This window comes from Macrosteles quadrilineatus, unplaced genomic scaffold (genome assembly GCF_028750875.1).
Source record: "Macrosteles quadrilineatus isolate MER2022 unplaced genomic scaffold, UCM_ALF_1.0 Scaffold_1__1_contigs__length_201487025, whole genome shotgun sequence".
NCBI lineage: Eukaryota > Metazoa > Arthropoda > Insecta > Hemiptera > Cicadellidae > Macrosteles > Macrosteles quadrilineatus.
In genome coordinates this window covers 168,792,123-168,817,367 of record NW_026542594.1, presented here as the reverse complement: position 1 = coordinate 168,817,367, position 25,245 = coordinate 168,792,123, and the positions used below count along the sequence as shown (strand labels likewise).

At 34.1% G+C, this 25,245-nt stretch overlaps 3 protein-coding genes across 5 annotated transcripts in view; 2 read left to right on the top strand and 1 right to left on the bottom strand.

Annotated features, from left to right (window-relative positions):
* Window positions 1–3,986: 3,986 nt before the first annotated feature.
* LOC128983183 (torsin-1A-like) lies at window positions 3,987–15,673 on the bottom strand. The gene is made up of 5 exons (XM_054402370.1): window positions 15,254–15,673; window positions 11,382–11,653; window positions 10,668–10,819; window positions 5,804–5,952; window positions 3,987–4,278 (listed from the first exon to the last, which is right to left on the bottom strand). The coding sequence occupies exons 1-5, from the start codon at window positions 15,393–15,395 to the stop codon at window positions 4,271–4,273; spliced, it is 723 nt and encodes a 240-aa protein (XP_054258345.1). The 5' UTR covers window positions 15,396–15,673; the 3' UTR covers window positions 3,987–4,270.
* A 1,615-nt stretch (window positions 15,674–17,288) lies between these two features.
* Window positions 17,289–21,728, top strand: LOC129002505 (uncharacterized). The gene is made up of 3 exons (XM_054430367.1): window positions 17,289–17,477; window positions 18,955–19,184; window positions 21,675–21,728. Exons 1-3 carry the CDS (start codon window positions 17,351–17,353, stop codon window positions 21,726–21,728), a joined length of 411 nt encoding a protein of 136 aa, XP_054286342.1. The 5' UTR covers window positions 17,289–17,350.
* Window positions 21,729–23,526: 1,798 nt separating this feature from the next.
* Window positions 23,527–25,245, top strand: part of LOC128989497 (inositol polyphosphate-5-phosphatase A-like) — an 83,176-nt gene continuing 81,457 nt past the window's right edge. For all 3 annotated transcript variants that reach the window (XM_054411413.1, XM_054411405.1, XM_054411395.1), the window contains exon 1: window positions 23,527–23,911. In XM_054411413.1, the coding sequence (XP_054267388.1) occupies window positions 23,849–23,911 (63 nt within the window). In that variant the 5' untranslated portion in view covers window positions 23,527–23,848. The remainder of the gene's footprint in view (window positions 23,912–25,245) is intronic.

Genomic DNA, 25,245 nt, shown 5'->3' with positions numbered 1-25,245 from the left:
GTTACTCATCCTTCAAATGTTTTATAGAGGTCATGTTATGTTTATTTTCATTTCAGTTATTCATCCAATCACAATAAAAAGGCTACAAACCATAGAAATAAAATATCATAGACACTAGTATTCCAATGTTCATGTTTTACAATAAACTTGTTCTAATGCATAGCATTACAATCACTAAAAATTAAGTTATATTTAATACATTTTGTTTTAAACTACATACATTAGGTTACAGTAAGGTTAATACGTTAGCAGGAAAGTGAGATTACGTCACAACTAATTAATTTGGCGGGAACATATTAGACAGTCATTATTCAATTATTACCCCAACCAGATATAAAACAATCAATAACTAGTAGGGTTTTGAACTCGGAACCCTAGGCTCTAAAGGCTCAAACAGTTTACTCCTAATATTACACCATACCAATAATCAAAATATTAATAAGATATAAGTAATAGTGAAAGTATGGTGCTCATGTTTTAATATTTTGGTGTAATCCATTATAGTTAATCTTCATTAGTCTCAAGTTAACATATATGTTTTATACACTCATTACTATATAAACTTGTTTCTTGTTATTCAGTCGTTTTAAATCAAATAGAGACAGCCCCTGGCAGATACCATCAACACTAGCGCTCCAGTGTCACAAATATGAATTAACAGACTTGTTTGGGTAAAAGTGAGGTTATGTTACAGATACATATGCAATACATAAAATAAGGTTATATCATTTAGAGGAAAAAATACAGTTGATTAAATCATTTAAGTAAGGTTATTATTACTATAAAATCATTTTTACCAGGCATTCTGTAGATGGTTTGTTTCTCATTATTCAACACCAGGCATTCTGTAGATGGTTTGTTTCTCATTATTCAACACATCATTAAATTAAATAGAAATAGCTCGAGGTAGGTTTCATCAACACTAGCACCCTAGTGTCACAAATATAGATAAACAAACTTGTTTAGGTAAAAAGTGAGGTTATGTTACATATACAAGAGGTCACGTGATCAGCTAGGAATCAAACCATGAACCTCTAGGCTAACAGTAACTATCTAGATGCTGATGCTACAACCTAATAGAGAGTTTTTAAACTATGACAACTAAAGAGATCTAGTGCTACAACCTAGTGGAAAATTTGTAAACTAAAGAGATTTAAGTGGTACAAATAATACAATGGTGTAATCCATTATAGTGAATCCTATATCAAGTTAATCATTACTATAAACTTATTACCATACCATCAACACTAGCGCTCCAGTGATAAATTAATAAACTTGTTTAGGTAAAAATGAGGTTATGTTACATATACAAGAGGTCATATGGTGAGTAGTTAATAAGACACTGCTACCTAGTAAATAATTTGTAGACTATAACAACTTAAAGTAAAACACCATTAACCAGGGCCGGATTTCCCAATAGGCCCGGTAGGCCCGGGCCTATGGGCGCAAGGTCCCAGAGGGCGCACGGCCGAGAGTAATTTTTTTATACCTAGGCTATCTAAAAATAAAAATAAATAGTCATAGTTGATAAAAAAAACTCCAAAGCATTGTGATTCTGAAGTTCATAAGAAGAAATAATTGTTATGAAATTTAAACTATATTTTCAGAATTATGCATCAATTTCGTTACAAAATTGGTAACGAACATTGGTTATACGGGAGTAGGCTGTAGGGATGTTGACGTTGACGAGCGCCCAAGGGGTACGCACCGCATCGTATTGCCACTGCACTGCCACTATGCTGGGTCGGGCTCGGCACTACTGATCAGATTGATAAGGGGCGCATTCGTGCTAGACATGACATTGTTACCACCCTCACATCACAAAACAAAAGTTATTTATTAACTAATCTTTTGATTAGTTTACAACTATCTGCAGGATTAAGTTAGATATCATAAGTTTGGTTGAATATTAAAACAACAATGAATTTACCTTTAAAACTAACAAAAAAATATTAATCTCAGTTTGCATTCAATTTTAGAAAAATTCAATACCCTCCAAAGAACCATTAATGCTGTCATTTTCTCCTCAGGCCTAAGGATCGGTACGGTTGGCCGGAATATTGCTCTGTTTTGCTTTGGAAATATAACCTAGATGCAGTGCGACCATGGATGAAATATAACTCAAGTCGACTTCTCATAACATTGTAATTCAAAATTTTTCCATGTGTAGTTCATGTTGGTGACACTGGATGTTAGTTTTGACGTAATTTTGTTTCTATTATTTTAGGGTTAGTTCTATGATGTGTGTTTTAATTTCTTGTAATATAAACAGGAGACGACCTATTGTTGATGATTAGATCGTTTTATTTTGGATAAACTAGGTTTAAACATAGATAAACATATCCCTTAAATAACAAGAATTGTTTTCAGCTAATCCAAAATGATGACAAATCTACTAAAGGAGTACGTATGTTTAATCTATGGTGTCACGTACTGTATGGAGTTCATGTTTTTGGGCCTGGAATAATTGGAATCAATGGCCATGTTTTTTTGCAGGAATGCTCGGTGGGTTCAGTTGTTTTGTTTCCGTCCCTGAGCAATTATTAAAAAAAGCATAAAATTGCTAAAAGTGTTTAAGACGGTATTTTGTTAAGGCTAAACAAGTCAATTCTTAAAAAAAAATTGCAATTATTCCAACGAGGAGTGGTATTCAAGCAATTAACTAAGGCCTATGGGCATGATATAGTTTTTAATAAAGGTTTGAAGGAAAGTAACTGTGACCAGGACTAGGGGGCGGAAAATTATTTGGGCCTAGGGGCGCAAAAATGCTAAATCCGGCCCTGCCATTAACACTTAGTGATAGACTTGTTTGGCTTGAGGTTATGTTACATATACAAAATCACAAAATCAACTAGAGATCAAACCCATAAACCTCCTACTACAATACAATACCAAAAATAACACATTTGATTAGGATTGAACCCATAAACCTCTAAAACTCCCACTATACCAAGAACACATTTTTACACACTTCAAAACACATAACATCCAAAATTTAACAGTATTTACCATTTATGCTCAACGGTAAAATTCCGCTTAAACATTATACACTTCAACATATATACACACCCTATAACATTTAGTATAGATATAGATATAGAATAAGTTTTATACTCAATAGTAAAGTTCTGCTTAAGCCCACTTTTAACATCTATTTGTTTCACATTTATTATACACTATAGCATATATAAAATAAAATGTTTTTTTTTAAAAAGTATTAAACCCATAAACCTCCCGCTATAATACAGTACCATTTGTGGTTAGTTAAAGTCAAACCCATAAACCAACTACACATTTAGATTAAGTTTTATGCTCAACGGTAAAGTTCCACACTAAAACAGCCAGCGGGAAAATTGGCGGGAAAGCAGATAATACAATACATAAATTGAGGTTATGTTACATATACAATATAATCAGTAGTTGGTAGCACTAGTGCTGCAACCTAGTAGACAATTTATAAACTAATACCATCAACTCAGAGTAACATACTGTCAACACTTAGTAATAAATTAATAAGTAAAAAGTGAGGTTATGTTACATATACAATATAATTAGTAGTTGGTAGCACTAGTGCTGCAACCTAGTAGAGAATTTGTAAACTAATACCATCAACACTTAGTAATCTGTTATGATGAATCTTATATCAAGTTAATCATTATTATAATTATACCATCAACACTGGCGCTCCAGTGGTGAATTAACAAAGTGGTTTGGGTAAAAAGTGAGGTTATGTTACATATACAAGAGATCACGTGATCAAACCTCCAGGACTCATATACAAACAGTTAACTATACCAGCAAAAAAAAAAAACACCCCAACCGGAAATGATCAGTGATTGGTAAGATTCGGACCCATGAACCTCCAGAACTCACACTACTCCCACTACATTACAACACTATACAAAAAACAACCTAAAATAACTAATTTAGCATAGATTAGATATAAGTTTAACATAATATATTTGGTGGCCTTTACAAAGGCCATTTTTTATACTCTATGGTAAAATTCCGCTTAAGCCCTCTTTCAGCTGTTTTTAACATCAGGTTATCATTTGTTTCACATTTATTATACACTATAGCATATATAATATAATATAAAATAAAATGTTTTTTACAAAGGATTAAACCCGTGAACCTCTCACTATAATACAATACCATTAGTGGTTGGTTAGATTCAAACCCATGAACCTCCAATGATATATTAGTTAGCATTAAACCTCTAGCATAGGTTAGGATTGAACCCGTAAACCTCTAAACCAGATGACGTCAGCTAATCACCTGAAATAAACAACTGTGGTTAGATTACATCCGGCATTGAACCCGTGAACCTCTAATAACATGTTTTGTGTTAGGTTAGAATCAAACCCGTGAACCTCCAATAATAGGTTAGGATTAAACCCATAGACCTCTAAACCATGTCACGTGATCAGCTAATCAGCTGAAATAAACAGCTGTGTGTTAGGTTTGAACCCATAGACCTCTAAATGATAGGTTAGGATTGAACCCGTAAACCTCTAACATAGGGTGACGTCACATAATCAGCTGAAATAAACAGCTGTAGTTAGATTACATCCAGGATTGAACCTATAAACCTCTAATAACATGTTTTGTGTTAAGTTAGATTCGAACCCATGAACCTCTATTGATAGGTTAAGATTGAACCCGTGAACCTCTAGCATAGATTAGGATTAAATAACCGGAAATGATATATTTTATATTAGGTTGGATTCAAACCCGTGAACCTCTCACTATAATACCATTAGTGGTTGGTTAGATTCGAACCCGTGAACCTCTAGCATAGGGTTAGGATTAAATAACCAGAAATAATAGGTTAGATTCGAACCCATGAACCTCCAAATGATAGGTTAGATTCGAACCCATGAACCTCCAATGATAGGTTAAAATCAAACCTCCAATATTTACACACCCTGTATATTTACAGGGTGGTACAAGGTGTCATTTACCACTATAAACTCTATACCCATAACTACTGTTGTAGCTCAACCAGCTAACGCATACAACTACCATTCAAAAGACCGGGGTTCGAAACCCGGTCAGGCCAACACTTTTTATCCATAATAATTTAATATTTAATACAAACACCTACTGACGTCAGCTAATCAGCTGTGGTTAGATTACATCCGGCTGAGAGTACCCTATCTACACCTAGATCATCTCAAGGTCAATTTTGGCCCGATCTGGGGTACGTCTACTGACATAGTTTATAATCTAACAGAAATTAAAACCTGGCACATGTAGCTAATTTTTATGTATTTCAACTTGGAAAATGGTAAATTGAACATTCATAAAAACTGTAAAGGTAAACTTTGCAGGCATTATTATAACAATGTCACACAGGCCTAAATATGCCATCCTCCTTTTGGGATTTGACTAAAAATTGTCTCAACCACAGGATACAATCACCGGTTGCTAAGACCGCAAGATAAACTAACGGGTTTTGCCGTCATTGCGGGAAACAATCAGCGCTGAGACAATCAAAAAGAGAAAAGATGCACGTAAACAAGTAAAAAAATATATTTAATTGTTATCAAGGTTAAAAAATGTATCTCATTTTTACTTTCAATGACCAACCATCCTGAAACAAATCACTTATCCGAACACTCCTAATCATAAATTGTTTTTGATAATCGACTCTTTACTGTATGAATAAATATTTTGCAACGTTGGCTAACAGAAAAATAATAATAAAATAAAACATTGCCAACTTTTACACTGATGATTGAATAACTGAAAAAAAGTACATGACATAAAAAGAAACCAGTGTCAAATACATCTTTATTACCTTCATGATTGAAAGAATGTTTTCTTATAGGCTCTTCAAAATCAGACAGCTTGAAGTCCTCACGATCGATCCCCTTTAGCCACTTTTGTAAGGAAATTTGTGAGATAAGTTTACTGCCTATGTTGGTGATAAAAATAAATATTGCCTTTCTGAAACAAAAATGATGAAACATTCAAAGTCAATAAGGAACAAACCATGACTAAAAAACAATGTTGCTTGGATGTTGAGATTTACGCAAACTATTGTCACGGTTAAAAGGCCGCCCCAATTGTTTGTCATGGAACTGATCACTCCATGTTAATATCTACACTGTTTGACGCGTCACAGTGGACCGAATATAGTATCCAGCGGAGTTTAATTGTGTTGGACACCTTAAAACCATAATCAACGCTAGTACGGTACTGAAACGGAACGAGCTTTCAAACAAGTCAGGACAACCAATCAGAGCGGTGGTTTGAGACAACTGTCAGCTGACTCGGAACCTTGGAGTGGAGATTGAAAGTGAAGACACTGAATCATCCTCATTTGGCCGCCATCACACCTATCAATTAGACAAGAAATCTCTGCAACTTTTGGACGCCGGTCTACAATTTTGCCCTCAGACTCTAAGGATTTATATACAGAGGTAAGACAGTCGGGATTCCAGAAAAAGTCTTTAATTGCTTCAGGGTTCCAAATTCCATTAATTTGTTTGTAATTAAAATCATTTTCAGTTGTTCAAACAAGTTACAGTTTGCCGTAGTCAACGTGAACTAGGTTTTTCTCAAGCCAAATTAACACGAAATTATAATTCCAGGGTTGACCTTATGTAGGTAATTTAGACCACTGTGGGTAAGACACAAACAATGTTGATAATTTTATAGTTTTAAGTACATTTTCCCTGTTTTATGATAGAAAATGTCTTGTAATTTTCATGTTGGTGCAAAGCAACAAGTTTGCAACAGGAGTCAGTCACATGGTCTCAAATTTAGCAAAATCGTTTAAACCATTTGTTTACAATCAGTTTTGGTTCCTCAAAGTTAGGTTAGGTTGTCCAAAAGGAAGAAATGATATATTTAGTAGTTTTTAGAAATTTTTGTCATTCTTGACCTAGGCCTACCTTGTACTTGTTCACCATGCTTTTGTTCATATGTAGTTCAGTGTTTTAAATATTTCTTGTTTAGCTCAGAAAATGTAATCAACCTACGCTCACTAAATTAAATGTAAAGAATGTAACAGAAATTATTCACGAGGAATTACAGGGTGTACGTTCCGGCCAGCCAGAGTTCCCACCTACGTCTTACGAGAGATCCTACCTTCGGCTTGTGAGAGATCCGACCTCCTGCTGGAGAGACGTTACCAGAATTGGCCCACTTACATCCTTGGCCTATCCAACATCGTGCGGGGCTGAGGACCTGGACCACGTCCACTCCTACCACCTGTCATCGCAGCGGACATCCAATGTCTGATAAGGGTAATGCCACACTAGGCTGTTTTTGTCGTGCGATAATAATCGCAACGGGAATAGTCGTTGAGGGGTGCCACATTGACGCGACAATAATCGCGGTGGTACGACTTTTTTTTAGCGCAAACATTGACCCGGGGTGCCACACTGGCGGTAAAAATCGTCGGTTTTGGCAGTTGTCAAGGATCAAGTTGTAATTATATTAGTTTGACTAAACAAAAAACCATTTGTTAGAAAAAATACAACGATCTAAAAAAAATTATCACAAACCTACATATTATTTTAAAGGAAATTGCAAAACTCAACTGCACTATAAATTAATATTATTGAACACCAGAAAATATATTAAAATATGCCATTACATATTTATGTAAATGTAAATACTACTAACACTTAACCAAAAGCTAGATGAAAATAACCACATTACTTTCATTATTTGACAGTGCAAGGGCTTCCAATTATGGGTGTAATCTGACCGTTTTAACTTTATATTCATTTGTACAGAGATACCCCACATTAAACTAGGGGGTCTATGCGGCGCAATACGCCTCAATGATTTTTCATTTTACAATGAATATCCACGCTCATAATAAAGTGGGTTGTAATTTCAGTAGTTTGATGTTTATATTCAGCTAACAACGTATGCTCTTCTGTTATCCTGAGTTTTACCATAAATAGATGTTTTAGTATGCAATTAATACAAATTATTATTTGTATAAGTACGATGAAGCGAGGCTGTTGCGCGACTGACGGGAAAAACAGCCGAGTGTGGCAGGGTTGCCGGCGACAATTCCCGCCGAAGAAATAGGCCCAGTCCCATTCCAGCGCGGCTGTCGCGGGCGGCAACTCCACTGAGCGACAATTCCCGACCGGTGTGGCACCCTCCATTTGATCCCTTGAGTTCTATTTTTGGCGCGACAGAAACCGCCAAACTCCAGCGACAAAAACAGCCTAGTGTGGCATTACCCTACGTCCTAGGCTAGCCTTTACCGTAACTTCCATCTGACTACAGTTCAACTATCAGCCTACTAACTCATTTTAAATTTGGCCAAATATAAAAACTAAATCAATTTCTCTGGACATTTAACTTACGCAACTTCTGGTGCATCAAGATTCACATTCCATTCAAATTTCAACCAAACTCTCTTCAGACTGTATTTTGTGCAACTCCAAGTGCCAAGTGAGCTCGACGCAACTAAACCATCGTGTCAACATATTCTGTAGGCTAGGCCTAACTTTTAGAGATATATAGATTACGGTAATTGTTCGGATTGTAGCCAAAAGGGTAATAGTGTCTTTGATATTTGTCGCTGGTGTTGCCTAGTTTTAAGATTGTCTATTTTATTATCATTGTGTATTTAGTATTGTGTCATATTATGCTCTGCCGGATTGATTAGAGACCTGATATATTTTGTCTCTGTTGTCACCTGTTTAATTGTAAGATTGTCTATTATTACTGTGTATTTTGTGTCATATTATTGCTCTGTCAGATTGATTATTGACTACGGTCGAACATATATTATGTTTAATGTTGTCTTTTGAGTAAAATTGATTGTTGCTTTTCTTTAATATATTTTGCTACCGTCTGCGCAGTCGGAAATTCCAAAAGCTTTTGGTCACAAAAAAAGTAAATAAATAAATAGCCTATTTGATTTATATTTTTAGGTTCAAGTGTCTTGGTAGTAACGAATACTGAACGAAAACGTTGTTTGTAGCATTTTTATTGTTTAATATTTTGTACCGGACATTTGAGTCAGGCTTGTCTGTTCAAAATATTAACTTTTAATAAATCTTTGCTTATTTTGTTACCTATATCTTGTTTCATTCTTGAAAACCAGTGTAAATATTTGTCATAGTGTATTATAGTGGGCGTAGGTGGGTCAACCCCTGAATTATCCAGTTTTATTCACAATTTTCTCTAAATTTAAACTCATCCCAACGCTAAGTCAACATAGATTTTAGGGACCTGTCGAATCTCATGGTATATGGGAGCATAGGTTAAGACACACAATACTACAGAGATCTGCAAAATCTGTTACCATCCTGGGGCTGGAACGTTCCCAGTTTATCGGCCAGCATCATACCCCGAAACTGGGTGGCGCCCTGCAGCATCACTGAAGTACTTGGTTATTACCCTGGTTCATAGGTTACCTATACACAGTTCCGCCCACGACCCGTCACTGACTGAGACCTAGCCGTGGGGTGTGTCACTATCTATTTATGGTCTAAGTATAACAGGGAAAAACGTATAACAGGAGCTTTTGTTTAGTGGATCTGTTAGATCGGCTAGTCTTAGTTGTCATCAATACCCGGATGGATGTATATAAATGGAATAAAAAGCATATTAATCCCTCATATGAATTTAAATTCAACAATCTTTTACAAATACAACATAAAAATACCAGTGTCATAAACATAGGATAAATATTAAATAGGCAGGGTCCTGTAGCTAGACTTGGTTGTATGAAAAAATAACTACGTGAAATCAAATATTTAGGGATAAAATTGAGGGTTACTACTTTTTTTAAGTAGGCCTACATGGAACTCAAGAGCTATTTTATTTACTTAAAAAAGCTACAAAAATAATTTCTCTTAAAAAGAGAGAGGTCAAATTATGATAGTTGTGATGAATAGTAAATAGGAGGGTTGTCTGAAACATTAAGGTCTTCATCGAGCTCGGCCACAGTCAAGTTACTGAGACCGACCCCATCAGTCTTGTTTGGGACAGTGGCCAAAGTTAGAAGAATTTTGTATTTGGGTCTCAATATAATTGCAAAACTGATAGGGACTCGATAAGAGTTTTAAAGTCGCATCTCTACTATGCTAAATGGCATACATCGGCATTGCCGAGTAAAAGGTGTGGACACATGGCCGACATGTGCAGATAGGAGATGCCTCGTTCAGACAGGTTGTCGGTCCAGATCAAAAGAAGCTGTACGGCAGTCATCACCATAGTGGGAATGCGGTTTAAACAGTAAACCCTGGAGTCTTAAACATGCCAATCAACAAGTGAAGATTCCCCAACTTTGACACAATGATTTCTCCATGGAAATTATACTGTCAGTTTGCTGTGAAAATGTGTGTGGTTTTCTGTGAACTCCATATTATCATTAGCAATTGAGATGGGGACGCAATCAATCTATGTTCGTAATTTAACCCAAATATGAGGGAAGGAAGAGTGTAGAATGGAAGATGATCCGTGTAAATTTGTTACAGACTATGATCAGCTGTAGCCAGGTTCATTTTAAAGCCCAATGATCAAGGACAGCTGGGTCCAGATTCGAACAATCAAAAAGCTACAGACTTTTCTCAGGATTGGTCCGGCAACCTTTAGATAGTTATATAATAATAGTTCTTAAGCTCAGAAATTTGCTCTGGGTAACGCTAGTTACAAACTAAAATTTGAAGCTATTTAAATACCTGTAATCGTAGCCATCGATGTGAGTGTTGTAATCAATGTAAGGCTTGATCGCGTCCAGCACATATGGGGGGTATTTGTCCACCTCATCAAACACAAAAATGGATCTTTGGCACAAACTTATTTTTTCCTGTAAATCTTCTTGTAGTCTCATCTGTAATACATCCATAAAATGTCAAAGTACCCACATCAGCACTAACCCACCAAAAGTCAAAAAATTGTTCAAATTGGTAAAACAACGTAGGAACCTAGGAAGTTCAAAAGATCACGAATCAAACATGCCATTTCATTGTAATTGATGACTCTATAACCCATTCACGCACATAGCAAATGTTATCTCCTCACTTGCAATACACTCTTTTAGATGTTTATAGCCTAACACATACAAAATTAAACTATAAGAAGTGTGCATTTGGCAATTTGCCCTTAAATAAACCTTATCTTATGATTGATGCATATTTTTCATTCTAATTCTTTTTTTCTCGATTTTATTATACTTGCGGAAGCCTACCTATCAATATTAAATGATTCAAATAAATTTTAAGAAATATACTAGGTGTACTTTGATGTAAAAGTAATATGTTTTCAAGCATGTTAACATAAGTTTGGTTAGGCCTAGTTAGTTGGTAAATCCAAGAAAGAACTATTAGGGTGTTACTTTTATATCTTCTATATAATTTTCATCTTTTGAGAAATAAAAGATTAGAAAATCTTACCTTGTATTTGTAAACCATGTCTTTATCGTTGCTCGGGAAGTCTTTTCTAGCGAAATATGTTTTAACAAACTTACTGCTTTGTCCTTCCCTAAACCAATGCTCCAATATAAAATCTTTAACAAAAGTTTTTCCTCCCCCTGTCCATCCATGGAAGCTTAAGACTAAAGGTTTCTTGTGGTTTGTCTTTGATACATGGTTTTTCAGCGCTGTTAGAATGACTCTTACAGCTAAATCTTGACCAAAGACTTTTTCATAAAGGACTTTCTCTAAACCTGCAAAAAAATATTACAGTCACGTCACTTGTTTCTAAATCTGAATTCCACTGGCAAATAAATTTTAACTGTCCAAATTTCACAATTTTAAAATCGATCGTACAGGGCCATTATAAAAAAAAGATTTTAAATACGAACCAAATTTTAAACATTATTCACTCTTAATCAAGAGAATGCATAATTTCAAATAGGGGTAGGCCTATAAAATTGACAAAGCAACTGTAAGTTGATATCAATATGTCGATTCACCAGTAAACGTTAACCCTTGCCAAGCGGTGGTTGCAGGGCGAAGCTCTACTATCTATGCGATCAATAATTTGGTTCAACTTTAACCATCAGATAGAAGTGGGAAAACATAACAATTTCTTTATAATTTTTTTTTATAAATTTTGATGTTTTCCCACTTCTATCTAATGGTTAATCAAATCAAATCAAATCAAATCTTTTTATTGTCTTTCAGCTCTACAAAAGCAATTGACATTGTCAAATGACATCTTATCATTAAAGCATTAAACATAGTCATAGAATAAATAACAGGAACCTTGATCTTAAATAAATTATTTAAAAACTTATATCTAAAACCTCCAAGGACAAGAACTTATCTACAGAGAAAAAACATTTTAATTTTAACCATGAATCAAGGACTGTTTTGAATTTTTTTATTGGAATCGTTACTGCAGAAGGGGGCAATTTATTAAAAAATTGTATACTAAGATATTTGTAGCTATTGTGTGTAAGTGTAAGTCTTGTAAGTGGTAAGTTGAGATGATGGCTATTTCTTGTGTAATGTTTATGTATGTCAGATCGGATGCTATACTGGTCTATATTCTCTTTTACGTATAATAAGCAATTTAAAATGTATAAAGATGGAAGGGTTAGGATATTTAGGGCCTTAAAATCTGCTTTGCAATCTTCCCTGGGCATTGTTCCTCTAATGCACCTGACTGCTTTCCTTTGCCATTTGAAAACGGTTTTGGCTCCTACAGAGTTAAGAGAACACCATATTGTAGGTGAGAATGGAAAAATGTGTAATAACAATTCAGAATAATTTGTTCACTTACATTGTTTTTTAATTTGTTAAATAAAAATACAGTTCTAGCCAATTTACTACTTAAAAAGTTTGTATGCTCAATCCAATTCAGATTCTTTTCAATATGGATTCCTAGCAATTTTACTGATTTATTGTCATTAGAATTTATTTTAAGGTTAAAATGAATTTCTTCTGTTTTTGAGTTGTTAATCCTTAATTCATTTCCCCGAAACCACTCTTCAGCCAACTTTAACACCCCATCCCGTTCTTCAAGTGCTTTGTTCATATTTTGACCACTTGTGAGGAATGTAGTATCATCAGTATAAAGAGTGGTTTTACGGGGAACAAAACAAGGCAAATCATTAACAAAAACAATAAAAAGTAGAGGCCCAAGGACTGATCCTTGAGGTATGCCAATTTTGATTTTTAACATATTAGATCTTGAATTATTTACCTGCACCAGCTGGAAACGGTTCACTAAATATGAACTTAACAGGTTTAATGATTTTTCAACTACTCCGTAAAAAGAACATTTTTTAATAAGAATTTCATGAGAGACTGAGTCAAAAGCTTTAGCCAAATCAATTAATGTTGCAGACATATTAATTTTACCATCACAACCGTTAAAAATATCTGTGATTATGTTTTCCAAGGCCTTGATTGTGGACAAATTTGATCTAAAACCAAACTGACTATCACAGAACAAGTTATTTTCTTCAAAATATGAATAAATTTGTTGGTGTAGACAGTGTTCTAATCTGTAATTATTTGGATCAGTTTTTCCCCCTTTTTTGAAGATTGGTATTGTAACTGATATTTTAAGACATTCTGGAAAAATTTCTTGTTCAATCATCATATTATATAGAATGGTAAGTGGATATATCAAAAGAGGGCCTATCTTTTTGATTACAAAATTGGAGAAGCCATAATAGTCTTCAGCCTTAGAACTACTTAGTCTATTAATGGACTCTATAATATTTAATTGGGAGATTGGTGACCATTGGAATTTTGTATCAACCTTTCTTGAAGCTGAGAGTAGAGCAATAGGGTCCCTTGCACTTTGTCTGTTAAGTGAAATGTTATTATTCAGTGGTAAACAAGCAGAATTTACAAAACTATAATTTAAAACCTTTATATCAACTGGAACAGAATTTTAAATCTTAGAATCATTGATTTCATTCTTTATTACATTCCAAGCAGCCCTAACTTTATTTTTTGAATTTGCAATGTAGGCCTACTCATCATTAACCTTGCGCTTAGACAATTTTATTTCATGTCTATAAATTTTTCTCAGTATTAAATAATTTAATCTATTTAGTTCACTCAAGTGAGACTTGTCCTTATATATGAGAAGCATTATTCTTATCCTTTGGAGGCGATCAGTGTACCACTTAGAGCTATGTTGAGATGCTTGCTTGATATTGTGTTTATTGTTTAATTTAGTAACAATGGGACAGTTTGATTCAAAAATTAATTTTAAATTGTTAATTATAATCAAAACATGTATCTATATTATTATTAAAGGGATACAATTCATATGACCAGTCAACCATATTTAAATCATTTTGAAATGAATTAATAGCTTTGTCACTTAATAGGTATAGGCTAGGTCATTTAAAGTTGATTGTAGACACCTTTTTTATAAAAATAATTCTTTTACAAGTTTAGTGGCATAAATAGTTGCGTATATATATAGGCTCATACGTTCAACTCTCGCCAAGGAATGCATTTATGTGTAATATAGGCTACGTCTTAAACTTGCAAACTTTGTTTAGGAAAAACAGTAGGCCCCTAATTTATTTCTTGGTGTTAAATTAATGTTAAAAAGATAACGAAATTAAAAAAAATATATGTTAACAACAACATGTCTTCTTTATTATTAGCCTACTAAAAGATCGAACATACTTATGTTATGTTATCTAATCATAATAGGCCTATGATAACATGCAAAATATTGGTTTGGATCATTTAATCTAAAACGACATTTTCAATTTAACTTAATCATCACAAGACATTATATTTCTTAATGCACTGAATATGCTAGCCTATAATCCATTAATCTTATTTGCATGTGTGCTTTTGTGGGTATGATTTACTTCACTCAAGAAGGTGCTCAAACAGACTGTGCTGTGCAAAACAATAACATGAGGATGACTCAGCCAGCAGGTTTTGTAAGTTAAACAATAGATGTTACAAGATCAGCAATGCTAAGAAACCATCACAACAATATTGATTAATGGCCTAAGGTCGACAGTCAAGAAACAACTTTAAAACACCTAAGTTAAATGTTGTTTATACGTTAAACGTATATGTGCGTCATATGCTTTTAACCTTCAGATTTAGTTGCATATACGGCCAATGCTCGCTTCTGGAAAGTGTCGTTGACATACAAGCTAAATACGGCAAACACTCAGGAAGGGTTAAGGGCCAATCAACATCATTATCATTACTTTAATGTCCTTATAAAACACGCCTAAGTTACCTTTAGAAGTGTAAGAGAAGAGCGATCGAGACCTTGTTAAGTTACTAGATATTGCTAAGCTTCAAACTAGCCTATATATAGGACTTACCCGTTATGTTGCTAGTAACCCATCTAGAATCACATTGTTCAGCATATAGACTAACTACCGGTGATAAAATATCAAACACAGAAAATCCACTACTAACATGAAAAACTGAAATAAATACATGAAAAATGTAATGTAATTTCATTACTTATGTAATTACAAAATATTGAATGATATGAGCATACGTTTGTCAACTTAGTTAGGAAGGCCTAGATAAACACAAAATGAAAACTGTGTGTATGATTACTTTTTGAGCAAATATTTTACACTACATCAGTTAATATATTAATTATCTAAACTGGAAACAAACTAAATAAACGTCATATAAAATATATACAACTGATCCGGGTGCTAGGCCTATAAAATGATTATTAAAGTAAACATAACCTACAAGTAATGCACAATAACATAATTCAAAATCAACCAAAGTCCAAAACTGAACTGACGTCTGCCGCTCCGCTTCGCTTCGCTGCGCTGCCCGTTTTCAAGTTTTCATTACTGTTACTTGGTAGCTTGAAAGTCTTATGTTTCATGTAGCCTCAATGTTTCATGATACAAAATTCACTTAGATCATAGATTAACGTACATTCTCCAGAGAGAATACTGACAATGTTTAGTAGATCTTTTCCCTTACAAGTGTTTTTCCGTGTAGATTGTAATAAAAGGATTGGTGAATAAATAATAATTGTGCAGTAATGCATTATATCACTGACAAGGGAAACACAAATTTTATTTCCTTAGTCAACGATTATATCAAGTGCCAAATGAGATGAAAGATTTTAAAGTGTAAAGATTTTTGGTAAATGATATATATTTTCTCTTTCAGTGTCACATACACTGATATGGTACGAATAATCAATCGATCATACATCTCCCAAGTATACCTAATCCATATGAGGGCACTAAGGCGTCCGAATTAATGAGAGAGGGGCACGCTTTACCCCTGACGCGCAACCGAATGCAAGGGTTTGCAAGATTTCTGTTTTCACCTGATACATTGAAGGTAGAATCAAAGTTAAGGTCTCATATTAAAGAGGATGAAATTTCCTATAGTTCTTTGTTTCTATATTTCAATTATTTTAAATACACACCTTATAAACTTGAGTTGTACTACAAGAAAAGAGGGTCTTTTCAACTAGCCTTAACTTATTAAAAAAACGTTTTTTGAACATTTGAAAAACGCAGAACTATAGATTGGTCTTTGTACTACTATAAGCCGTTTAGAGTGCGTAGCTATCATTATTTGTTAATTCTAAAACAGTAATCTTGGAAACGTCTGCAAGCGCTTCTCGCGGCACTGTTCAATGGTGAAACATAGCTACTGGAGCCCGAGCTGAGATTTCCGAGCCGAGGTAAAGCGCACCCTTAATGTGTGCCCCAATACATATGGTTCATAGGTCGGACCACACTAAATACTCGCTTGTGTTAATTATTAGTCTAGGGTGGAACTCCATCACACCAATGAAAGGTGCTTAGATCGTATGCTCCAGCCAGAGAAATCTACCGAAGGCGATGCGGTCGCACAATATTTTCCCCGAGCATCCCATTTTATATTCTGCGCAAGCCGCACGTCACTTCAACCGAGTGATGGGAGGATAGAATTCTATACATCTTAGTACAGACCTGTTTTCTAATACTGTACTTGATTTCAAATTATTCAAACTATATTACATCCTGAATGGAGCTCCATACTAAAACTCAGAATGTGGCTTAATATGACAAAATAAAGTACTGTAGCTCGTTTATTATAACAGTACATAATAAATAATAGTATTATACGTAGTAACATAACTAAGAGTGTATACAATGCCAAATGATAGCAGTGCTCTCACTTATTTAACTAAATAAATGCACTTACAGAGCCAGCTCTCTGATGATGTATCACCATGAGGGATATGCAGTATAATCAATGTCAATTAATTTTAATCCTCATATTGGAGGAGTAGAAAAATTGGTGAACCTAAACATATGACTATGTAAATATTAATGTTAATAGATTAACCCAAAATAAAAATAAATATGGTATCACTGTTAAAGATATACCAAGAATTTGCGAAATTTAGACATTGAAATCTTGTTTAAAGACTTTCGACATATTGTATGATCATGACTCGATGCTTTAGCTTAAGACGTATCTGTAATATACTAAGAAAATACGTTTGTTTTTGCTTTCATAAATCTAACGAAGATTTTCATGTGATTGCAGAGATGGACACCGGTGATCAAGGTAAATAGGCCTTTTCCTTTTTAACTATCTATATTAATTTTAGAACATCAACGTTTCAATTGATTGTTTTAAACGTTTAACTGTTAAGATCAGAATTCCACATTGCAAACATTAGATTTTATCACATATCATTTATAATCTATTATCATCATACACAGTTTGTATAGCAAACAGCACGGTACCAACTCTCCAGACAATATAGGTTAGTATCATTGATTATGGTATATATAGTCAATGGTAGTATCCACTTAAAGAAGACAGAATTATTTACTTTAACTACAGTATAACACCTCATATATTTTCCTCGCGCTATTTGGGATTGCCGGTCCTCTGTGTATCCGGCAACTTCTCAGAATTAAAAATTCAAATTACAGTATTTGACTACTCGCAAAGGAAAGACAAGAGCATTTAATTTTATATGACGGTCATTCTATTTCGAGGTTGTATTGTAATATAACAAAAACCCATCTACAGTAAATTTGTATTATATTGTGTAATTAATTTATCTGAGTAGGTAGCGTGTATGCTTTTGTAAAATGATAAAGATTAACGTACCCTGTTTGTCTTCAGTCCCATTAGGTATAGTCATGTAGGTAACTATCACGGCCACCTTTGACTACAGGCCTCGGCCTGGTAGAATTGGCATCGTTGCAAGTGGAGTTGTCTAGCACCAGACAGACGTCCCATAAGAAAAGATGGCAGACAGGTGACACCAGCTCATTAATTCGCACTTTATTTATTTAAATCAAAATTTTTGAAGATAAATTTATTGAAATATTGAAAATAAAACATACAGAATTGAAAACGGCATCAATATGAATTAAAAATCTATATATCTGTACATTTTAAAGCGGAGTCAATAGAGTAAAGTATAAAGTAAGTATTGTCATAGTCCAGTAACCAATCTTTCGTAAATACACAAATACCATTAGCTGCTTCCAAACAAAACCGCTGTTACAACACCACTTGCGACGTTGCCATTTCGAAGGCCGCGGCCTGGAGTTAAAGGTGGCCGAGTAACTATACGACTTATTATCAAATCCGATAAGAGCGTTAATGGAATATGGAATCCGACAAACGCCTGATCATTTATGCTTTTTCGTTATGCATTTCATTAACTACAGATTCTGTACCGTTGAATATAAGTCATCAATTACATATTGAGTTGACATAGGGCCTACACAAGGATACATGATGAAACTCAAAGGTAACTTTGGTAGCGTATCTAAGAAGTTATTCACATACATTGAGAACTACCGCACTTCAAAGTAACTTCTAATGGCGTTTCTAAAAACAGAGTTAAAGAAGTAATATTATTTTGGTTGAAGTTTATTGTTTCTTTCGCTATCGGATGGTTTCTGAGGCTCTTTTTCGAAGTAACCCAAAATTTTCAATTTGAATTAATATATTTTTGTTTTATGGTAGGTATATTTCGTTTTTGCAAAGATGAAAGCATAGTTTATTTTTTATTTAACAGATATCATACGGTTACCCGTAGCCACAAATGTTCAGAGTATCATGATAAGGCCCGGATCGATGACTTTAGAGAGATGGACCTCTGCTCCCATGTTCATCAACATACCACCACCAACACAGTTCCAGCAACCTGTGTCTCCGGTTGGTGATAGACCTAGGAAAAGACTTTCCAGTCCTGGTAGAATAGACGTTTCTCTCATAGACCAGATAAAAGAAGAGCTAAAAGAAACGGTGAGTCAATATTATTATGGGGTAATATTTTTTAAAGTGTCTACTATAAAACACAAGTGAACAAACCTCAATTTTCTACTCTAACTGTTGGCTTAAATAATAAATGAATTACCTAATGATTTGTATTTGTATTATTCAAATAAGTAAAACTTTTAATTACCTATACATTCTTTACAGAGTGGAACCATCGATAATTTAACGAATCATAAAGTCCATTCCCTTTTCCTGTTATCAATAAAAAACACTTAACAAACAAATTGGACAGTGTAGAAAATTAATAATTGTAATGGACGCTTTTTAATCTCAGCTTGATATTTTGATTGCTTGTTTATGTCGGTTAGTAGTTAAGTGAAAATGGTTGGGACTTAAGTCCCAAAATGAACAGTTGCCATTTTAATCATAACTAGCTGTGTGCCCGTTCTACGCACGGGGATCTTATAGTAGTCAGTTGAAACCTTCTTATATTAAGATTAAGAGCAGCAATTAGTTTGCATATTTGCAGATATGCTGGCAAAACTATTATGTATAAACCTTCGCAAATACAGTATCTGACAGTTCAAGCCAAAATAAATGCTTCGCAATTAAATGTCGCCCGGATCGTTTTGGTCCATATGTCCAATGATTAAACTTAAAAATGTTTTATAGATCCATGAAGCGTAGCCCTAAAGTAGGCCTATAATTGAAAGTTACTTTCCACATCGGTTAACTTAAACGTATTTAAAGTACTACCTCAACCTCACCATTTAACACTTTATTCCGGTTGACATTTTCAGTATCAAAGGTGCTCTTGTCCATTCCGTGAAACACTGAGAAATAAGGACATTAATGCGTTACCAACATACAACAAAACAACACAATACAACAATCCAACAAAGGCCACGAACTATTGATACATAAACAATATAAAGGCGTAAACAATTCATGATGGTTTGCCCAACAAATGTTTTACTCAAATAGGTTATCATTTTCTTAGCATACCGGGTAAGCTAAGATTTGGAATCCAGGCAGAAAAAGCAAAACTTATACAGAGTTAAGACATCACTTAAATTGAATACGGAGAACGGACGGCTCTAATAAATAAGGTGCAACACCAACGATATCTAATTTGTAAACTACCGGTTCTAAGGAAAAGAACCAGTACCTACGTAAGAACCTACCTAAGAATTACAGTAAATCGGACCAATTAAATACATTAATATCTAGCTTCGAGGTTATTGATCTCTTGCTTTTGGATTTTCTCGTAAAAAGTTATAGCGTAAACTTATCGGTGTCAGTTTGAAAAAAAAAACAACCTTACCCAAACAACTTTTTGTTATTTAATAGATTACGCATTCTCTAAACAATGATTAGTATATCTATTAACATTAGAAGGAAATGTGACGAAAATCACACAATGTTGGGGTTTTGGTCATTTGTAATTTTATTTTTTAAGTAGGTAGGCCATGTAGCCTATTCTATGGAAAAGTACCGGTATCAAGGATCGTCGTCAAAAAGGTTGTTATGAATAAATATGTAGGCTTACGTACCCAAGATATGAGCTATGGGCCTATTGGCTGTATGGTCCAGCGATTGCATCACACGGTGAGTAGAAACAGAAAGTGACACATTGGAAAAGCGAGTTTAGCACTTCCTCTGTAAAACCTCTGTTACAATCACCCACTGCAGTTGTGATTTTTTACTTTACACTTTACACAATCGCCATTGAAGCGCCGTCAATGAGTGGAAACCTTTTTTGTAAGCTATTGGCGACGATCATTTCAGTGTCACAGCCCTATATAACACTGATTCAAGGTCTTCTTCTTTCTGGTTGTCAAAACTCAAGAAACATTTTATACTCAAAGAATTTCTGGTTCCGATTTGGATGATGTCTAGTTATTTAATTTCATTTACGGTTACACTATTAGACTATATTATTGCACTTGCGGTTAATTAAATCCGTTATGTAAGAAAAACGTTTTTAATCTCACTTGGTTGGGATTTGCTTTCAAAACGTGATTCGAAATAGTTGCGGTATTTGTAAACAGCATTTGTAAACATGTCATTGACAGATAGAAAAAATAATCTTGATCCGAACAGCTGTTCGTTATTTCATAGACGATTCTGTGATAAAAATTGAACGAAAATTTGACAAAAATCGCACAAAACTGCATTTTTGAACGTCCGTAATTTTATTTACAAAGTAGTGAGGCTATATTTAAATCACTAAAGACACTCTCGCCAATCCAGTGAATACATTAAAATGGCTTGGATCTTGATATGTACTCTGGTTTTCACGGAGAAGATTGCGTAAAATGCCATCTTGAGTGTTACAGACAAAGGGACAGACAGACAGACAGAAATTGAGATAAGACTCGTTTCTGCTTCTTTAATGTATAAAACGTAAAAATAACCTAAAAGTATATAATTCTGAGCAATGTACAGACAAAACTCTAATTTTATTTATATAGAAGATAGGCGTAATTTAATTATAATTTGATATTTTATTTTTAGGAGAGAGGCGACTGTGAACCTGAAGACGCTAAGAATGTTAAAAATGACAAGTAGAGTTTTGGTTTTAGTATGTAAAGTGAATAAATGCACTATTCATGAATATTTTATGTTTAATTTTGTTATTAAATGTCTTCCTTTTCTAATTATTGTTTATTATTTTTGAATTGTAATTACGTAGTATAATGCACCCAGTGGTTTGGTTACTTCTATAAAATACTACTCAATAAAACCATAGATAACACACTCTCTTATAAAAAATACATTTAACCAGTACCATTAGACTAACTTTTTTGCATTACTGTACCTTACTTTACACTCCCGTGACGTTTAGAAAGCATACGTATGTCACTTGCCGTGAAGAAGCTAAGAAGCTATTCGCAATCACTGAGCTATAATTCTAACTGGAGGTAGCACTGAATGTCAAAGATGCGTGTCGCCAGCCGCCATGTTTGCGTGAGGTGTGAGTTATAAAGAAGCCATGTTATTGGATGAAAAAACTCACTGCTATACAGACCACGACCTTCTCACCGCAGTATTTCACCTTCCTTTTTTTTGAACTTTTGGAACAGTTAAACGGAACTGTTTGGAATAGATTTGTTAAAACCGTTACATTACAAACAAAGAGTTCCATTCCATTTCCTTTTTAGGCGTTCATTTTGTTTTTCGTGGATCTCTGTCTTTAACCTCCATTTTGTCAAGTGATTGGAAACTTTATCTCAAATCGATGGTGTAATTTCAAGTTAAAGAGTTACTGGATCAGTATGTCTGATATTAATACAAAAAAGTTTGAATGTTCATTTTGTGACAAACACTTTTGCTAGTAAATTTAATTTAACGCGCCATACACGTAATGTGCATGATAGTTGTTGTAGTGAACAATCTGACTGTTCAAACAACCCGAAAAGGCTTATTTGCCCAGAGGCCCAGAGGGTGATTGCTCTCATCAATTTTCGTGGTTTGAAAACTTGATCCAGCATCTGGAAGAAGCCCATGCCATTGAAATAATAGTTGGGGAGCTGAATTTTGAAACAGAAGAAGGTAAGTTAAATTTATTATAATTATGAACTTCACAATACTGTATCCAAAATATAGCTATAAATATAATAATAAAACTTTTGATTTTAATTTGTATGTGCTTTTTCATTGTGACTCCTGCTCCATCAACACCTTATACCTTATAACCTTTCTCATTGTTAGCAAATTTAACAAAACTGTGCAATTTCTTTGAATAGTTTTCCTTAATATGCTATTATATCATTGTCTTTTAAGAATAAGCCGGTTTTCGTGATGTAATGTAAGAATAATTAAATAAACGAAACCAGTTAACTAACTTACAGGTTATGTCCATGTCTATAAAAGACTTGTTATTATTATGAGGAGGAGGAAAAAAGGTATATCATAATAATTAAATTTTTATGCAGGAAAAATAATAAAGTTTTTAAGGAACGGAGCTATTTGTAATATAACGGTTTCGCCTAACCTATTCTATACTTTTTGTCACAGTTGTATTGAACATTATCCCAAACAGTTCCGTGTAACTGTTCCAAAGGTTCTAAAAAAAGGGAGGTGAAATACTGCGGTGAGAAGGTCGTTACAGACCTAGTTATAGAAGCCATATCATTGGTTAAAAAAACTCACTGCTATACCAACCTAACAAAATCAGCGACACGCTCTTGACAGACTTCTGCCATGGCAGTGCTACCTCCAGTTATAATTTTAGCTCAGTGTTCGCAATAGTCATCGCTGCTAAAGGTTAAATGTAAAAAAAATTTGAATATGCAATTAGTACATACTTAAGCCTTAGCCTTGTAGTAATGAGCCCTTTCCAAAATCGTTCAGCTAAAGTGTTTTACGTGATAAATGCATTGTAAACATTCATAATTGATCGAATAAGATACTGATCAAATTAAAAAATCTTCCTTAAAAATAATTCAAGAGTTAACTTGACCTTTGTATTGTTTCTATTGACGTCAATGGAAGTAGGCGTGGTTTATAGAGTGCGTGCGTGCAGGGTGCAGACGGAAAATCGGAAAATGTTTTGAACCTAGATGTCATTCCGTTCGTCCGTCAAATGTCAAGTGGGATGATAATAGTGGATATTTCCATTACATGATTTGATTAGTCTTACCATACATTTGATTTCACTTTATCGAAGTAGTGATTTGTTTGACACCATGGCTGAGAAAACAACACCAGCACTCTTCATAACCGCAAATGTTGGGTCCATTTTTGAAGAGGTAAGTGTTTAGGCCCCTATTAATTAGTGAGCCTAGTTGTTGTTAAACAAAGCTAAATGACAAAGTAATAGTAATTAAAACATGGACCAGACCTGGTTTTTTTCAAACTTGTATTGTGTCACTGTAATTTTAATGATTTATTCTTTCAACTATAGAGGCTTTGGTTTGTTATTCTGTATTCTTACAATTGCTTGTTAAGTCAGAAAATGTTATGGTACATGAACTTTAAAAATGTACCATAACCACGATAAGAAATAAATTTACATCATAGACAATCATACCAGAGGATTAGGTTTAAAGGTTTAACTTAATCTTTTTTGACATGGAAGTGTGCATATTTATTTTCAATTACCCATAGCTTAAATTAATAATGTTTCAAAATCTGTGAACTTTAGTTAACTGGGTCAGGAAAAATGTGTAAGTTAAGTTATGCTGTTTGAATTCTGGATCTTCCAATCAAAGGCTGCACTTTACTTTACTTTTAGGTCCTACACTCATTCGAAGAAAATATCGAATATTCGATTGTTTCATTCGATATATCGTTTAGTTAGTTAGGTTAGGTCAACCTTACCTAACTAACCAAACGACATATCAAATGAAACGATCGATTAATGGATATATCAATCAATATTTTAACTCGAATGAGTGTAGGACCTAAAGTAAAGTGCACCCCAATCAAATAATGTAAGTTAATCTACTTTTGTGAACATTGAAAAGTAAAAAGATTCAATATTTTATTGATTGTCGTCATAGATTAAACATAACTTAGCTAAGTACTCCATCAAACATTTATCATCCTAATAACTTAGCTACACACCTAGATACACGAGGCAAGTAGCTGGGCAGGTTACCTGCCTCAGTTAACTTAAAATACTATCTGCTAGGCAGGTAACCTTCCTGCATATTGCCTCTGACAGTGTTCAGTCGTAAAACGACAAATGGTAACTTACTCTATTCACAGTAGGTACCTACTTAAGTTATCTCAAATAAATTTTCCAATTAATTAAACAATGCCCATAAGACAATATAGCGGGTAGCTAACTTTAGTGGTCCTTTAGTAATCACAATAGGCATAATCCTAATCAAAAGCTCGATCTTAAGCAAAGCAAGTTAACAATTTTTGATGGTTAGAAACTGGACCTGGTCTTCAACAAATCTTTCATCTTTTAAATTTTACCACCAATGCTTCACTCATTATCTCCTTAAAATATGCAATATTGTGTGTCAACATGGATCTTGAACATTACGCCTAATTAATCCAATATCTTCTTACTGATAGACTAAAAAATGTAGGTATGTCTGTTTAAAATATTTTTAGAGGGGAAAAAGTTCTA

Bases quoted from the DNA above. Each gene is read 5' to 3' on its own strand.
- LOC128983183 (XM_054402370.1), bottom strand. From the start codon at position 15,395: ATGAAATTACATTACATTTTTCATGTATTTATTTCAGTTTTTCATGTT. The intron at 11,654-15,253 runs GTAAGTCCTATA...ATTTTTTTGCAG, and splicing joins GGTTACTAGCAACATAACGG to GTTTAGAGAAAGTCCTTTAT. The intron at 10,820-11,381 runs GTAAGATTTTCT...GATGTATTACAG, and splicing joins ACATGGTTTACAAATACAAG to ATGAGACTACAAGAAGATTT.
- LOC129002505 (XM_054430367.1), top strand. From the start codon at position 17,351: ATGATCATGACTCGATGCTTTAGCTTAAGACGTATCTGTAATATACTA. The intron at 17,478-18,954 runs GTAAATAGGCCT...TTTATTTAACAG, and splicing joins GATGGACACCGGTGATCAAG to ATATCATACGGTTACCCGTA. The intron at 19,185-21,674 runs GTGAGTCAATAT...TTTTATTTTTAG, and splicing joins AAGAAGAGCTAAAAGAAACG to GAGAGAGGCGACTGTGAACC.